This window comes from Clarias gariepinus, chromosome 11, assembly GCF_024256425.1.
Source record: "Clarias gariepinus isolate MV-2021 ecotype Netherlands chromosome 11, CGAR_prim_01v2, whole genome shotgun sequence".
In the NCBI taxonomy this organism is placed as follows: domain Eukaryota; kingdom Metazoa; phylum Chordata; class Actinopteri; order Siluriformes; family Clariidae; genus Clarias; species Clarias gariepinus.
Genome location: NC_071110.1, coordinates 14,188,526 through 14,203,620, shown reverse-complemented (window position 1 = coordinate 14,203,620; position 15,095 = coordinate 14,188,526). Strand labels below are relative to the sequence as shown.

At 39.6% G+C, this 15,095-nt stretch overlaps 1 protein-coding gene across 3 annotated transcripts in view; it reads right to left on the bottom strand.

The window, feature by feature from the left end:
* The window catches only part of tenm4 (teneurin transmembrane protein 4), a 218,286-nt gene that overhangs the window by 16,422 nt on the left and 186,769 nt on the right, over positions 1-15,095 (bottom strand). For all 3 annotated transcript variants that reach the window (XM_053507223.1, XM_053507224.1, XM_053507225.1), the window contains 3 exons: positions 14,039-14,916; positions 7,641-7,813; positions 3,007-3,242 (listed from right to left, as the gene is read on the bottom strand). In XM_053507223.1, the coding sequence (XP_053363198.1) occupies positions 3,007-3,242; positions 7,641-7,813; positions 14,039-14,916 (1,287 nt within the window). The remainder of the gene's footprint in view (positions 1-3,006; positions 3,243-7,640; positions 7,814-14,038; positions 14,917-15,095) is intronic.

Here is a 15,095-nt window from a genome sequence, read left to right as displayed (position 1 = left end):
TCAATTTTAAAACAGCTACATCCACTCACTAATCACTAATCTATCAAATGACAGAATCTTAAGCACTTTTGTGAGTCGCTTTGGATGAGAGCTTCTGCCAAATGCCTAAAGGTACAGTAAATGTAAATCACTAAGAATAAATCCACTTGGAAATTGATTAACACTGAAAGAAATCACCATGGATTGTTTTGATGATGGATATGCTTTGTTCTATGAATCACCACTGATAATGGAACTTGGATGCTCCCCATTCCCACAAATTTGCAAATGACTGTCTTTTGTGTTCTCACTAAATTCAAGTTTTTGTTTTGCAGTTCCAATATTTGTCTCTGCTTTCCATTTGAAACATGTCCTGGGTTTCCCTCTGATAAGAACACTAATCTTATTTGTTCAGTGCGATTTTTCTTTTTTCCCGCTTCCTCAAGCAAATAAGTGTGCCCGCATGTTTACTTTGTCTGTTTGGTGGTGGTATGTGACACTGTCCTAATAATAAAACGTAACCTGACATATCCAAAAGAGAATGTGGTGATGCTTTGTTACTAAGCCTTAAAGGGTAGCTTTATGTTATTATGCAATTTAGCGTCACGGTAAATCGAGAATTTCTTCATTTACACTTTCGAAGCTTGAGGGCAGAGGTGTCTATGCTGCCGTGGAGAAAAGAGAAATGATAGTGTCCTGGTAGCAGAAGCCGTGAGCTTTCCTAATGGCGCGGTTGTCACAGTGATGGAACCACGGAACACATAATCCAGAGATATCACAGAGGTTGCCGATGACCTGCTTTGCAGTATAACACGTTCCATCTATAGAGATATTTTGACACCAGGAGACAACAGAATTTGCTCACACCAACACATATTACAATACATCACTCTATTACCTTAACTAAAACTGCACATGTCCTGTCCTAATGCCCCTTATTTTACTCATACACATGCATATATACATCCTCTATTCTATTTCCACATCTCCCGAGAAAGGCATACCAACAACAACACACACAAACACACCACCTGAAGGTGTCTCAGCCTATTCTATACATTTTCGCTATTCCCTCGAAACACAACACGGGGTTATTAAACCAGCTGCTATCCACGAACTGAATGGCACCTTGTGACCAACTGTCTGCTACGCTGCCTGAGCTTACAAACCACTCTGCCTGCGGCCCTGCATCACGTTTGCTTACCCAAACAGAAAGCAGACGTGTAGCAATTCATGGTGAATACATCCAGATCCAGTGTCCTTGACTTGCTGCAATGCTATGGTTCAAATCACAAATGGGTTGAATTATGTTGAAGACTGTACTGTGTAGTGGCTAAAGTGGTTTTCCCATTATCACGTCTGTTATTACTGCACTGGCAGACAAGTGCAGGTCAAAGCGTGCCGGTAACTGGGTCGCACACTTTGATTCAGTTATAACTTCCCCGGAGGTTGCAAGACACCGTCCTAAGCTGGAGTGACACGACTCGTCTTCTTTCCCATGAGCAAAACTTTGCCTGTGGCTAAAACGAGGTCTGCGGCAACTCTTATTTTCGAAGGCGATCGCTGCACAACTAGTGCCGAGATGCACTGAGGAGATGGATGGAGGTGTCACTGTGGTACAATGAGGAAAGCCTCTGGGTTTCTAGCATCATGGGATTCATCGCTGCCCTAGCTGTTGACCCAGTCCTCAGGGTCAGAAAGTAGGATGGTGCACGATGATGGATTGACCGCTGAGAGAAACTGAGAGCTCACCCACACTCTGTGACCTTGGCGCGCAGCTCCATGCCCGCTTCGGCTAGGGCAGAGCATAACGATGCCATCATAAAAAAGCTCATCATTCAAAAAGACAGGTGCGGTCGTCAAGACTGTCTATGAGCGTCAGAGAGATTGTAATTAAGATGCAACTGTGGCTAGAAAAGAATCTTCTCCGCTTAGATGATTCAGTGTGCATCCAAGAGTCGTACAAAATTAATCCAGCCAACTCCGGGGCAACATGCTCGTCCGTGTAGAATTATTTCTGACTGTGAGGGGTTCGCTGCCAGACTGACTTTGTGGGAGGTGTGTTTGTGATTGTGTATCTGTCAGGCCACACTGGGCACTTCTCTATATGTGCTAGAGGTGGTGCGTGGGCATGTGTCATACCTCAGAGATTTATAATCTGTGAGTGAGTAGGTGAATAAACACAAAGTCTGTACAGTATGTCTTTTAAGCCAGTGGGCAATGAAGGGTAAATCTAAATGAGTTGTCTAGTTTGTGTATATCCTTACACCAGTTTCTCAGATGGAAAGAAAGTCTATGCCTATGTCACATTCTATAAGTACATATGTATGATTTGGATTTACAAGATAAAAAAAAAAAGTGCAGCAACAAAACCTCTCTAATACCACTGCTTACATCTTTCCCTCTTGTCATTGGGTTAACACCTGAATGCTACCGACCGACTGTATATATATATATATGTTGCAGTTCATTAAAAGAGGAGGTACTACTGTAACTTTTACACATGACTGTATAACACTTAAACTTATTCTTAAACAGAATAAATATTAGAAAATTATCATTACTGGTGGAACAAAATTAATTACAAGTTTAAGTTCATGTCATAAACATAAACTTTATTTATTCTGATCTTATTGTCAGGAATCCTAACTGTTCTAGTGAGTACAGTGTCTGGTGGAGGTTGTAGGACTTATCAGTTTGACCTTTTATATATGTTTTGTAGTGTATGTATCTGGAGTCGCTTTGTGTTTGTAAATTATTAAACTGTATCCGGTAAATGAAATTACTGGCTGCATGAAATAGTTTTTACTGCTTAATTTGTTTGTCATTAAATTCATGTGCACAAAACTTCAGCTTAAAAAAAACCCTATTATATATACAGTATATATATTAAAGTATGCTGCTTTGACCCCTGCAGCCAAGCCAAGAAGCCTTCAGAGTTGTAACTGATGATCACTACAGAATAGACTCTGTTGTGTGTGTGTGTGTGTGTGTGTGTGTGTTTGTGAGCCAGAGATCGATTCTCACCCTCAGTCTGCGTCCATAAACTGTGACTTGTCCCCGGGCTTGCTCTTTCCGCTGTCTCCATTCCACTAAGTTGAGGCCGTTATCTATTGGAAGGGTGACGTTCCTCCTGCTGACAGTTGGGTTCACAGTACCTGAGAGCAGGTGTCGTTCTGTGTTCAGTGACACTTCCATGCCATTAGCCAAGACCAGCCGTAGTGAGCCATCCAGTCCAATGTAGTAACTGTTCTTGACTTGATCTATAGAGAAATTACAAGAGTAAGGAAAAGGTACAGTTTAGGTGTGTTGGACCAGCTTAATAGACTATGTTGTAAATAGGAATCATGGATTGCAAGTAACTTGGTCTGTGAGCGTTTTGCAAGACGAGAAAAATTAAACTTGTTAAACGAGCGAGGTCTTGATATACGTGATCACGTCTGAGCCAATAGTTCTTCTATCTCTCGCGCTGTGTAATTGTTGGTAATCATCTCCCATACTCAGTCTCAGTTCATGTGCGTCACTCTTATAATTAACATCCATGCATATGTGTGCTGTTTACTATAACATTGTGACCACGTATGTGTGCATGTAAAGCATTCTTTTATTTTGTGTAATGTTTTTCTGTGTAAAAAAAGTTTAAAAGGTTGTAGCAGCGCGGGAACAACAAAAGCAAGTGTCATTAGAGGGGTTCCTTGGTAAAATCACACAAAAAAGAAGATGATTTCCAGTAACCAGGGATCAGGGATAGCTCAGCGGTTAGGGCATTGGACTATGGTTCGAAAGGTCCCAGGTTAAAATCCCTTGACTACCAAATTGTCCCTGTTGGGCCCTTGAGCAAGGCCCTTAACCCTCAACTATTCGGATGTATAATGAGGTAAAAATATAGGTCGCTCTGGATAAGGGCGTCTGCCAAAATGCCGTAATGCACTAACCAGAGACTCTCTGTCAGAGAGGAGTGATTCCATCAGTGTGTGCATGTGTGTCATCCTGCACAGTAGCTCCTATTGTCTGACCCCAGTCATGATTCTTTTCAAAAGGTAAAGTGCAGGTTAATTTGTTTTATTTTAACTTTTTATTGTGTATTAATCTTTTTATATGAATATTTTTGGGCAGTGAAACTAATTATTCCCTTAATAAATATAGTATGAGTTTGATATACAGTACGAGTGATTTGATTTACTTTACAAGCACGCTTTCAGAACGAATTATGCTCACAATCCAAAGTTTAACTGTAATATCTTTAAGGTTAAAAGAGCAGTTGTGTTTTGACTAATTACTTACCACAGCTATGCACTTTATTTTGACTGAATGTAGAAAGAACAATAAGCGATTGAGTTGTTTTGTCTTAAAAGATTTTGGAATTCAAACAAAGTACCTAAATGAAGATAGAAGGTTTTGGAAAAAATAAAAAATAAATCTCATGGTGTGAATAGCCTTGCAGAAGAATAAGAGGTTCATATAGGGGCATATCAGAGTAAACTTGTGTATCAGTAGTCATGGAGGTATGCGGATGCACCCGGATCTCTGTTAGCAGGTGCCTTATCAGACAGATACATTTCAGTGAGGTAGTGGTATAAACAGACTGACAACAGATAGCGAGACACAGGAAAAGAAAGAGAGAGGCTATTAATGCAGGAAAGCGAAGATGCAATACTGACTCCGATGCAGCACACATGAGTAAGTGTCAGTCAGCACTTTCACAAGGTCCACCATGAATAAAATGCTCATTACTGGCCACTGTGAATTAATGAGTTGATGAGAGCTGCACTTATTACGCTGCAGTGCTCTCAGCCTAAACAGAAATGTGCAACCGGTTTAATTCTCCCTTGTGAAAACATATGTTTCACATGGAACGTAAACGTAAAGTGACATTCAAGCAGTTTAAATGATTGCATAATAAGAAGGATTTACTGTACCTGTCATGCATGCACACTAATGTAACAGATATAATGATCTAGAAAAATTGCATGCCTTGTGCATTTGAATTAATAAATATGGTTTGAACAGGTAAAGGAGAAGATAAGAAAGCAATGAGGTAAATCAAACGATGCCTCTTCACAATCAGAGGAGTATGAAACATGGCCGCCTTTAATGTCTGAACATAATTTTAATGTACTTAAACATGTACATTACTGTCAGGAAATATTAAAGATATAAAAGTTATTATAGAAGTAAGTAATAATATATAGACAGCCTCCTGAAAACACACGTAAACGCAGTGTTAATAAATATCAGAAGGTCAGTGCCTTTTAAGCGATGCCTATATCCAATTGATTCAGTGCATGAGCAAAGCCAAAACGGTGTCCAGTTACAAAGCAGTTACAAAGAGAGTGAATTAATTAGCAGCAAAGCAACTGACTCTGCACCCACACTCCTTCTCTTCTCTCTCCCCTCTATCAGTGCATCATTCTGCACTGACCAGTGGATCAAACATTATAACATCTACATCTGAAACAAGAAAATCTCCCACATTTTCTCTAAGATGGAACAATTATGTGCTTTCCAGATAGATCGATAGATAGAAACATAGACAGATAGATAGAAACATAGACAGATAGATAGAATAGTCTGACTACAAAATGTAAAAGATTTTTCAAAAAAAGACAATAAGACCTTTTAAACAGATTTCTTTAAGTCACAATGGTGTTTAAAAGCACAAATGGCAAAATATTGTAAGTCTGAATCCTGTTTCATGCATCCGGATCCAGTAGTCTAGGGAGCAGATTGGCCATGCTCATAACGGGAAGATGTGCCCTCACACATCAATCATAGTGGCACTAGACAATCACGGGCACCTGCGCTTTACTCCTACCCTCTAATGCTACGTGTGTTCAAAAAGATCTAACTGTCATCTGGGGCCATCATTTGTCTCGGAGGAAGCACATGATATATCCTTTATCCTTTTCATTTAGTTAAATTTTCACTTGGCAATTATACACACACACACACACATATATATATATATATATATATATATATATATATATATATATATATATATATATACTACCGAACTATACTATAAAACTAAAGTTTACAATACATCATAAGCATTGCCCTCATCAGCAGCCGGGTCATCAGCAACCCTACAATCTAGTAGTAGACGACAGCAACGTATAATAGAAATTTATGACTACTGGGGGAACCACAATGGCACAAACAGACTGTAAATGTCCTTTTACTTGGCTTCAACATTCTCCAAAAACCCATTAAACACATTTCGTTCATTTAGAGCAGCTGCTTGTTTCAGAGCTGGTATGTTTGCTTTGCTGATCATGTGATCATTTTTTTGGTGCCAAGGGCATAACCTTTAGTTCAACATTGGGGGGCTGATGGCATGTTGGGAGGACATGCAATGATTTTTTTCGATTTATTTATTTATTTTTGCAAATAGGCTGTTTCATGTTAATTCTTTTATTATATGATATTTGGGGCTTTGGCCGGTTTTAAGTAAATGTCTCCATAATTTATGCCTATGGGATACACTGTCGTTTTTGTAATGTGGTCACTGTCATAGTTGGTCAAAAACAAGTTCAAAGCTTAAAAATTATTATTTAATATTAATATAATTTGAGTATAAAGTATAAATAATTTGAGTCCAAAAAAGACATCCACTCACCCAACCTATCCCTACCTACCTACTGTACCTAGACAGACAGACAGAGAGACTGACAGACACACACCAAAACTAAAACCTCTAAAATGATCTGTGGTTTGTGTCATTTTATGAAACAGCCTGGTTCTTAACCCAATGGAAATGAATTGTACAAAAACGTTTACAGTTTGCCTGAACCAGCAGACTACGGTATCTCTCAGATGCTATGAAACATGGGGAAATTTGAGCTTTGAAATCCACTGCCTGTGGGAGAACGGCAAAAGCATAACATCTTTCGACTATAAAGCCGAGGGAAATGGTGAGTTCAAAGGCAATTATTGGAAATCGATGGAGTGTTTGGTCAGCTGCAAAGCAAGATATCAAAATGCCAAAGTATGCAAGGAAAATTACAAGATTATGCTCCCGACCCTTGACCTTGAACATGTCCCTTTGTCCTAAAAGCAAAGTGGTTTCCTACAGCAGGCAGGAGAGCCTCTGTGTGTGAAGCGAAAGGATGGAAAATCTATATAGCTGCTTTTATCTTACTGTGTGACGTGTGTTGTGGGAATTTCCTCTGAGCGAGAATACCAAAGCACATTCATTCATTCTTTTATTCATGAAGCTCTGCATGTAAAAGCAAAAAGACCTGGCTGTCAAGAGAAAACGCCGTGTTTTCCACATATTTAGGGTTGCCACAAAAATAAAGCATTGTGTTTCGAGGGTGTGGGACTGCTCTGTGTGTGTGTGTTGTACAGTAGGTGTTGTATCAGCTCAAGCAGCTAAATGAATAAATCTCATTCACACACATTGCTGTCTTACAGAAAAACAGAAGTATCAAAGATAGATAGAAAAAAGATGGAAGATAACAGGCGTGAAAGCTGGCAGAATCCTGACACATTTTATAGCATGCACACACACACACACACACACACACACACACTCAAACAAACACAGTACATAGAGGATTGCAGACAAAATATAGCAATGTCGGATTTAATGTGAAACCTTGTAAAATTTCGGAAACATCCCTTCCGTAACTTTACACACAGGTCGGGCAACTGACCTTGCATGAGCGTGTAAAATGTTCCTGAGGCTGAGAGGTTGGTTGTGACGATGATGTCCTCTTTGTTGGAGCCTTCAGCCTGCACCCGCACGGCACCATCAGAATCAGTGCGATAGCTGCTTACCCTGCCTGTAGGGTAGGTCACATTCGTCAGCCTCCCGTAACTGTCATACCTGCGGAGGGAGAGAGACAGAAAGAGCCACAGAGAGAGAGAGAGATAGAGAGAAAGACATACAGAAAAGGGGTTAGAGGTTGTGGTATTGCATGTTTCTGCAGGTGAGCTTAGTTTATAACAGCACTTACACAACTGCGTCCATATCAACCGTAATACAATAAAGAACAACACACAGCTTAACGAAACCTAGAGCAGCACCACCAACTCTCTTTAAACACCACCCGTCCCCGAAAATTATGAGCGAGAACAATCTCGCGATGCATGCTTGAAGCCTGTGGGGATCTCAGAACGTCCTGTTTTTCTAATATCTTTCCAAGCAGTAGTAGTGATGGCCGCAGACGGTCTGTAGCACCGGCTACCGTTCCCGTTCGGTCTCTTCCAGCCGGAATGAAAGACAGAAGAGGAAGTGCTGATACTGACGGAAATTGGATCTGATTTGCAGGGTAAAGACTTCTGAGGTATGTGAAAAGTGCTTTGGAGAAACCCACTGTGCGATATTAAGTGCAGAATGGAGTTGTCCTCTTTTATTTCCATGAAAAGAAGTAATGGGAGATAAAATACTAGGCCTCAGCGCTACTTTTCAACACTGATCAAGAAAATGGGCTGGGAATGAGGAGAGGCAACCGGATCAGATATTGTATTTTTTTTTCATGCTATTAAATACATATACCAGCTCTCAGGCAATTCAGCTCCTGTTAGTCTTACGGTAGCTATGTGACCCGAGTGTCAGGAAGTTAATATTATGGAAGTCATTAGACTGAGACGCAGACCAAATTCCCTACTTGGACAAGACAAAAGAGTGGCTTGTCATTCTGAAAGGCAAATATACTGTATGATGCAGTTAACGAGCCCTAGCACAAATCACATAAGCCTGCTTAAAAAAATATGAATTGGAATGCAACAATTTGTGACCAGTTCATCTTCTGCTGTTTGCATTTTCACCCCAATTTTAATCAATCTGGTCATTTTGCCAGATCCCACCCATTAGCTAGACCTCCTCTTGCTTGAAGACATATTAAACGTTTCCAGAGCAGCTGAACACTTTCTAAGGAACCCACTACCTACTGTAGCTCACAGGTACCCAGAAACGGTTAAGTGTTGCTCTGACTAACAGCGGAAAGAATAATGCCATCCCTTGCACCTAGGGCCAATGCTGCTCTGTTGGACTCGCAACCACAGATGGCCATGACATCAATAGGATTTGAACTTGCAATCTCCTGATGATTCTGCTTTTCTGTTTGTCCCATCTGGGTCCATTGCTGGTCCAGGAGCTTCTACTTTACGTCCTGATTTCCAAATCTAGCCTGGACATACTGTAAGAACGCCTGCTTCATGTATACTCTTTAAAGATTTTTTCGCACCTTTACTTCTGTCTATTTCTTTCCCTTGATCAGAACCTTTGCTTTTGTTCCCTTTGTTTTGAACCATTATTTGTCCTATGTTGCTCCATTCACCTGCTCATTTGCCTCTTTTTCAGTATTTCAGTTTGTCTGTATGAATATCTATAGGATGTAAACACCCTTGTTCTAAGGAGTACTTGAGAAGAAGAATGTTCTTAGGATTTCTTCACTAATCAACACTTTTCTGTGATTACTGTCTCCTTAAGCCCTCTAAAAAGAAGCTTAAGTTCAGGATGTGTGTAAGACCGTCTTTCTGTTCATACTGTGATGCTTATTAGTAGCTCCAAAGTACCAAAAACACATTTCCACTTGAACTCTTTCACACCACCCCCGCATCAAAGACCTGATATTTCTCTCTGCTTCACTGCCTCATTGTTTTTTACGAATCTACTACTAAAACTAAAAATTAGCCTGTGTCCTTGCAACAAATACTTAGAACTTTATTCTAGTGACAAATACACATCTGCAGCCTCAACACTACAGAGAGATTCCAATAAAGCCTAATGGAGGGGACAGCTCAGCAGATGCCTTTGTTGTGGTTGCCTCTGCGGCTTTGCATAGCGTCTTGGCACAAATCCTGGCTGACATAGCTTGCACGTGTCCTTAGGCTAACTGGCTTGAAAAGGCCGTAATGAATTCGGGTGGTGGCTGTGATAAACTCAGAGGGCCTGCACTGTTCCACCCTTGGTGCATTAGAACTGTGATTCTTTAGGCAGCATTATAACCTTCAAAACTAATTATACAAAAAAAAAGCTTTATTCATAAAAATAAAAAAAAACACCACTTCATGCTGCCTGAGGAGGAGAATGTCTGAGTAAAATTAAATTGTTTTGAAAAGCACAGAGTGAAGCATTCTTAATGTTAATTATTGTTTTTTTCCCCCACTTCTAATAGCGATTACAGAGCTAATGTGGTTTGTAAGCCATGTATTAAAAAAAAAAAGAAATCATATGTCAGCTTGCATTTTTAATAAAGAAATAGTAGATAGGGGAAAGGTGTAATTGCCATTAGAATATTTTCAATTCATCTGAACAAAAGAAATGATGCATTCCGAGAAACAAATACTGCTGATTTATTTCAGGAGCCCGTGGCTTATTTTCAGATTCCATTAAACATATGTAAAAACAGAAGGGATTGTAGTATATTTCGGCAACAGCCAAGGCTATTTTGAGGAGGGGAAAAAAATTTCCCACTATTCTGATGATTAGTGGAAATATTAGAGTACATGTTAAGGCCCCTATTGTCAACCCAGTCCTTAATATAAGATGATACAGATAAGGGCCTCCAGGTGTGTCTCATGTGTCTCATACACTCACCTACACCTGTTCAATTTCTCATTAATGCAATTATCTAATCAACCAATCACATGGCAGTTGCTTCAATGAATTTAGGGGTGTGGTCCTGGTCAAGACAATCTCCTGAACTCCAAACTGAATGTCAGAATGGGAAAGAAAGGTGATTTAAGCAATTTTGAGCGTGGCATGGTTGTTGGTCCCAGACAGGCCGGTCTGAGTATTTCACAATTTGCTCAGTTACTGGGATTTTCACGCACCACCATTTCTAGGATTTACAAAGAATGGTGTGAAAAGGGAAAAATATCCAGTATGCGGCAGTCCTGTGGGCTGGTCTGATGAGTCTCGATTTCAGTTGAGACATTCAAATGGTAGAGTCAGAATTTGGTGTAAACAGAATGAGAACATGGATCCATCATGCCTTGTTACCACTGTGCAGGCTGGTGGTGGTGGTGTAATGGTGTGGGGGATGTTTTCTTGTCACACTTTAGGCCCCTTAGTGCCAATTGGGCATCGTTTAAATGCCAAGGGCTACCTGAGCATTGTTTCTGACCATGTCCATCCCTTTATGACCACCATGTACCCATCCTCTGATGGCTACTTCCAGCAGGATAATGCACCATGTCACAAAGCTCAAATCATTTCAATTGGTCAAACAGCGTATTAGTATGGTGTTCCTAATAATCCTTTAGGTGGGTATATATATACATATATATATATATATATATATATATATATATATATATATATATATATATCAAGGCAATCAAGGCAATATATATATATCAAGGCAATCAACTATTGTGCATCATAAAAGATGCACAATAGTATGTTTAGGTTTATATATTGATTTTATTCTGTGGCACTAACATGGCAAATTAGGAATATGAATTTTGTGCATGAAATGTTTTATTGCTTAATATATACCGATTGGTCACCACATTAAAACCACTTAGTTCTTAAGTTCCCCTTATGCTATTGGGGCGGCTCTGGTCTTTTGGGGGGCTGACTTCGCATGGGCCTCTGAGGGTGTGGCCTCCATGGATCGGACTTGTTTATTCCTTGTTTATTCAGTGCATCCCATAGGTGCTCAACCAGAATGAGATCTGGGGAGTTTGGAAGCTGGGTCAGTGGCCTTGGTCTCTGTGCCAGTTGGGTCCTACAGTATGTGCTATAGTGCACTTGGTGTTCTTTTACCTTTATCTTGTGGCTAGCATTGACTTTTCTCTGCAATTTGAACTGGATTGGCTTTTCTTTGAGATCGAACCAGAACGCCTGACCTTTCGTCCCCACAGGCATAAACAAGCCATGGGTGCCCATGATCCTGTCAGCAGTTTGCTGGTGTATAGGTGGGGACCGTGTTGATGTCATGGCTGATCAGTGTACAGTATATACCTAATTATTTTTAATACTAATTAAACTATTTGTACCAGGAAACATGATTGCATTTGGATACTGTATGTGTCATAATTGTATGAAGTAGAACTTGGGGAAATGGGTCTTTCAGTTCATCCGAAATTCACCCATGAATAAGAAGACATCGAGAAAAAACCCTAACACGCATAAACACATTAAACTCCGGAATATGAAACATACTGAAGCTTTTTAGCCTCATCTAAATTAGCTGTGAAACCCAATACGTTCCCTGCACAGAGGCAGATTTAATTGACCATATTTATTTGACCATGTCCCAATTTCAGCTTTGATCTGTCAGCGTAGCCATGGCAACTTGAGCCATGGCCAAATCTCTTGCCAAAGTGTGGTCTGGCTGCACAATCTGGCTGACTACACTGTCCAAATACCAGTGAGTTCTGACGTCTAATCACATATCAACCAGTTCTAGGTCGAAAAAGTAGCAGGGCTGCAGTTAATGACTTCTTTAATAATCACTTTTAGTTTTTAAATTAATTTTAGTTTTTAGGTCTTTGGTTAAAATATTTCTCTTCAACATTACATGTGTTATTATCAACATGCTTTAACAAAAATGTCTATTTACAGAATATGATTTAGACCATGCTTCAAATGTAAAATGGTAAATTTTACATTAATGTCAGTGCTTTTGATTCTAAACCTGTTTTTTTTTTTGTCTGTAATGAGCAGTACAGTCTCATTGGGTGTTGACCAAAATAGTTTTCTGCTTCCAATCAGTTTCTTATTTAGTATGTTATTGAGTGCCAGCTCCATGTTCTCCTTATGGAATTTGAGCAGTTTCTATATAAACAGGTTGACCGCATTTTTGTGCAAATGATGCAATTAATATCGCACACAGATGGAAAATATTTGGCTCATGTTTGAGTCGAGTCATGAGTGTTAAAAACCACAAATGCTAAAATATTTTGTTGAAATTATTTGGTTTATATAAATGTAAATTTTGTATGTTTTTTTTTAGAAAGCTATGCAGTATATTCCACAAAGGATGAATCACCCTGCATTTGTGTTTGTGGTTATCAAAATGTGCAAGTTAGTAAAATTTATATCTTGGTTGAGTTTTAATTAAAAAAATATAGCAAACTCTATTTTGAACTATTTTTTATTATAAACTCAACTTTGATTTTGTAGTGAGTTGAACAGAAAATGATGGCAGCAAATCATCAGCCTCCTCCTCTACCAGTTTTAGTTTCAGTTTGCTAGTCAATGACAGATCTATATTACAGTACAGTACCTGCATGCATTATGTAACCAACAGCCTCTTACATAGAGCGTACTGTATCCATCTCATTTCTCTTGTAAACAAAGCGCTCATGCGTCTTTTAAGTCCTTATATTTCTTCGTTATTTCTTTGCTTCACACCTGTGCTTACACTACAGTATACAGTAAAGTTTTCTTAAGTATATAACAGGATGTTCCAAATGCTCCAACATCTGTCACGCATACTTGTCAAGCTAAGGTGACTACAATGGTAGTCACAAAGCGTAAATGTCCTTTTCTTGCCGTAAACATTCTCCAAAAAACATTTAAACACAACACCTATACAGTATGCTCTAGACACAAAGCAGCAGAAACCCTTGGAGATGTCTGGACCATATAGAAATGTCAATACTCTCAATATAACCTTAAAACAGCCTCTCAAAAAGTTGACACATTTGATCAACCGGGTCTAAACATCAATATCACTGTAGAAATCCAAGAGAAAATCCTTTGGTTTTTAACAGGTACTACTTCAAAGCGAAAACATTTTTAATGCATGAAAAGCTACAGGCCACTACTTCGTTAGCTTATGAAAAATGTACAAATAACAAATCTTCAATTACTTTCTTTTCTAATGGCTTCATATTGATGGCTGTTGTATTTCTGTTATGCAAGGACAACTTATTTTTATTCAAAAATCCTTCGAGAAAATTTCACATTAGTTCCTGTACTTGAGCAGAATTAATTTTTACACTACTTTTAACAGCTCTACTTTACATATTTTTAAATCATCAACTCTCTTCAACTTATTTTAGTTTATGATTAAATTTATGTCGCTGAATAGTTTTTGCTGTCTAATGATATACTGCCTTTTTGAAATGTATAAAAGACTTTGCTACTTACTCATAGAAAGTAGTCCACCCATCTTCATTGCTCTTAGTGGCCAACAGTCCAGAGTTCCCATGGTAGGTCATCATGGCTAATTCTTGGCTCTGGGCACCAAGGCTCTTGAGGGCATTATTAGTACCGATGGTGAACCAAAATGTTTGTCCATCTGGGGTCATGATCCAGAGAGGCAGTCCTGTAGTGTCCCTTCGGATGGTCACCTTGTTTTTGTTCTTGTCTGTAATGGTGCTCAGGTCTCCTGCTCCTGAATACGTCAGATTGTACAGGAAGTCACCTGTGGTTAGACTCTGGGTGTAGATATGACTGCCATTCGTGTCAAATAGGTAGAGTTCATCATCCATGGGTGAGGATACCTCATACATGTTAAGTGGATTAAGGTATGGTTTGTTCTGCCTTACATAACGGATCCGGATGTTGCCGAGATCAGCAATGAAGAGCTCCCCATCAGGAGAAACAGCCAGCGATGATGGTGAGTTGAGCTTTGCATGCTTGGCATAGCCATCATCCCCTGAGTAACAGTCACAGTTGGGGTCATTTTTACAGTCACAGCCACTTGGGGCACCAGCAACCAGAGAGATCTCACCATTGGTGGAAACTTGCCTCACTCGATTGATCTTCTTGTCATCAGATTCTGAGATGTAGAGGATGCCATTGTGGGACACGGCCAATGCATTAGCGGATTCTAACGTGGCGTGAATGGCAACTTTACTCACTAAGAAGTGGTCAAGACCGGGCACCTGACAGTGCATGGGCCGACCAGCTACGATTCTGACCTGGTGGTTTTCTGAGATCTGCAGCACCACGTTGTTATCCAGCACATAAAGGGAGTTATCCATTGGACTCACAGCTAGGTCAGTGGGCCACTCCAAACGTACCTGTGAGAAGACACAATAGCAGACTCCGTTACTCTGCAATTGATTTTCACTTATAGAAACAACCTTTTTCTCAACCTTTATACAGGAATATCAGACTGCAGGTCGGTTACAATGGAAAATAACTACATTAATTATGGAAATTATTTTAATTTAGCCATTAGGGACTCAGGTCTTGATTA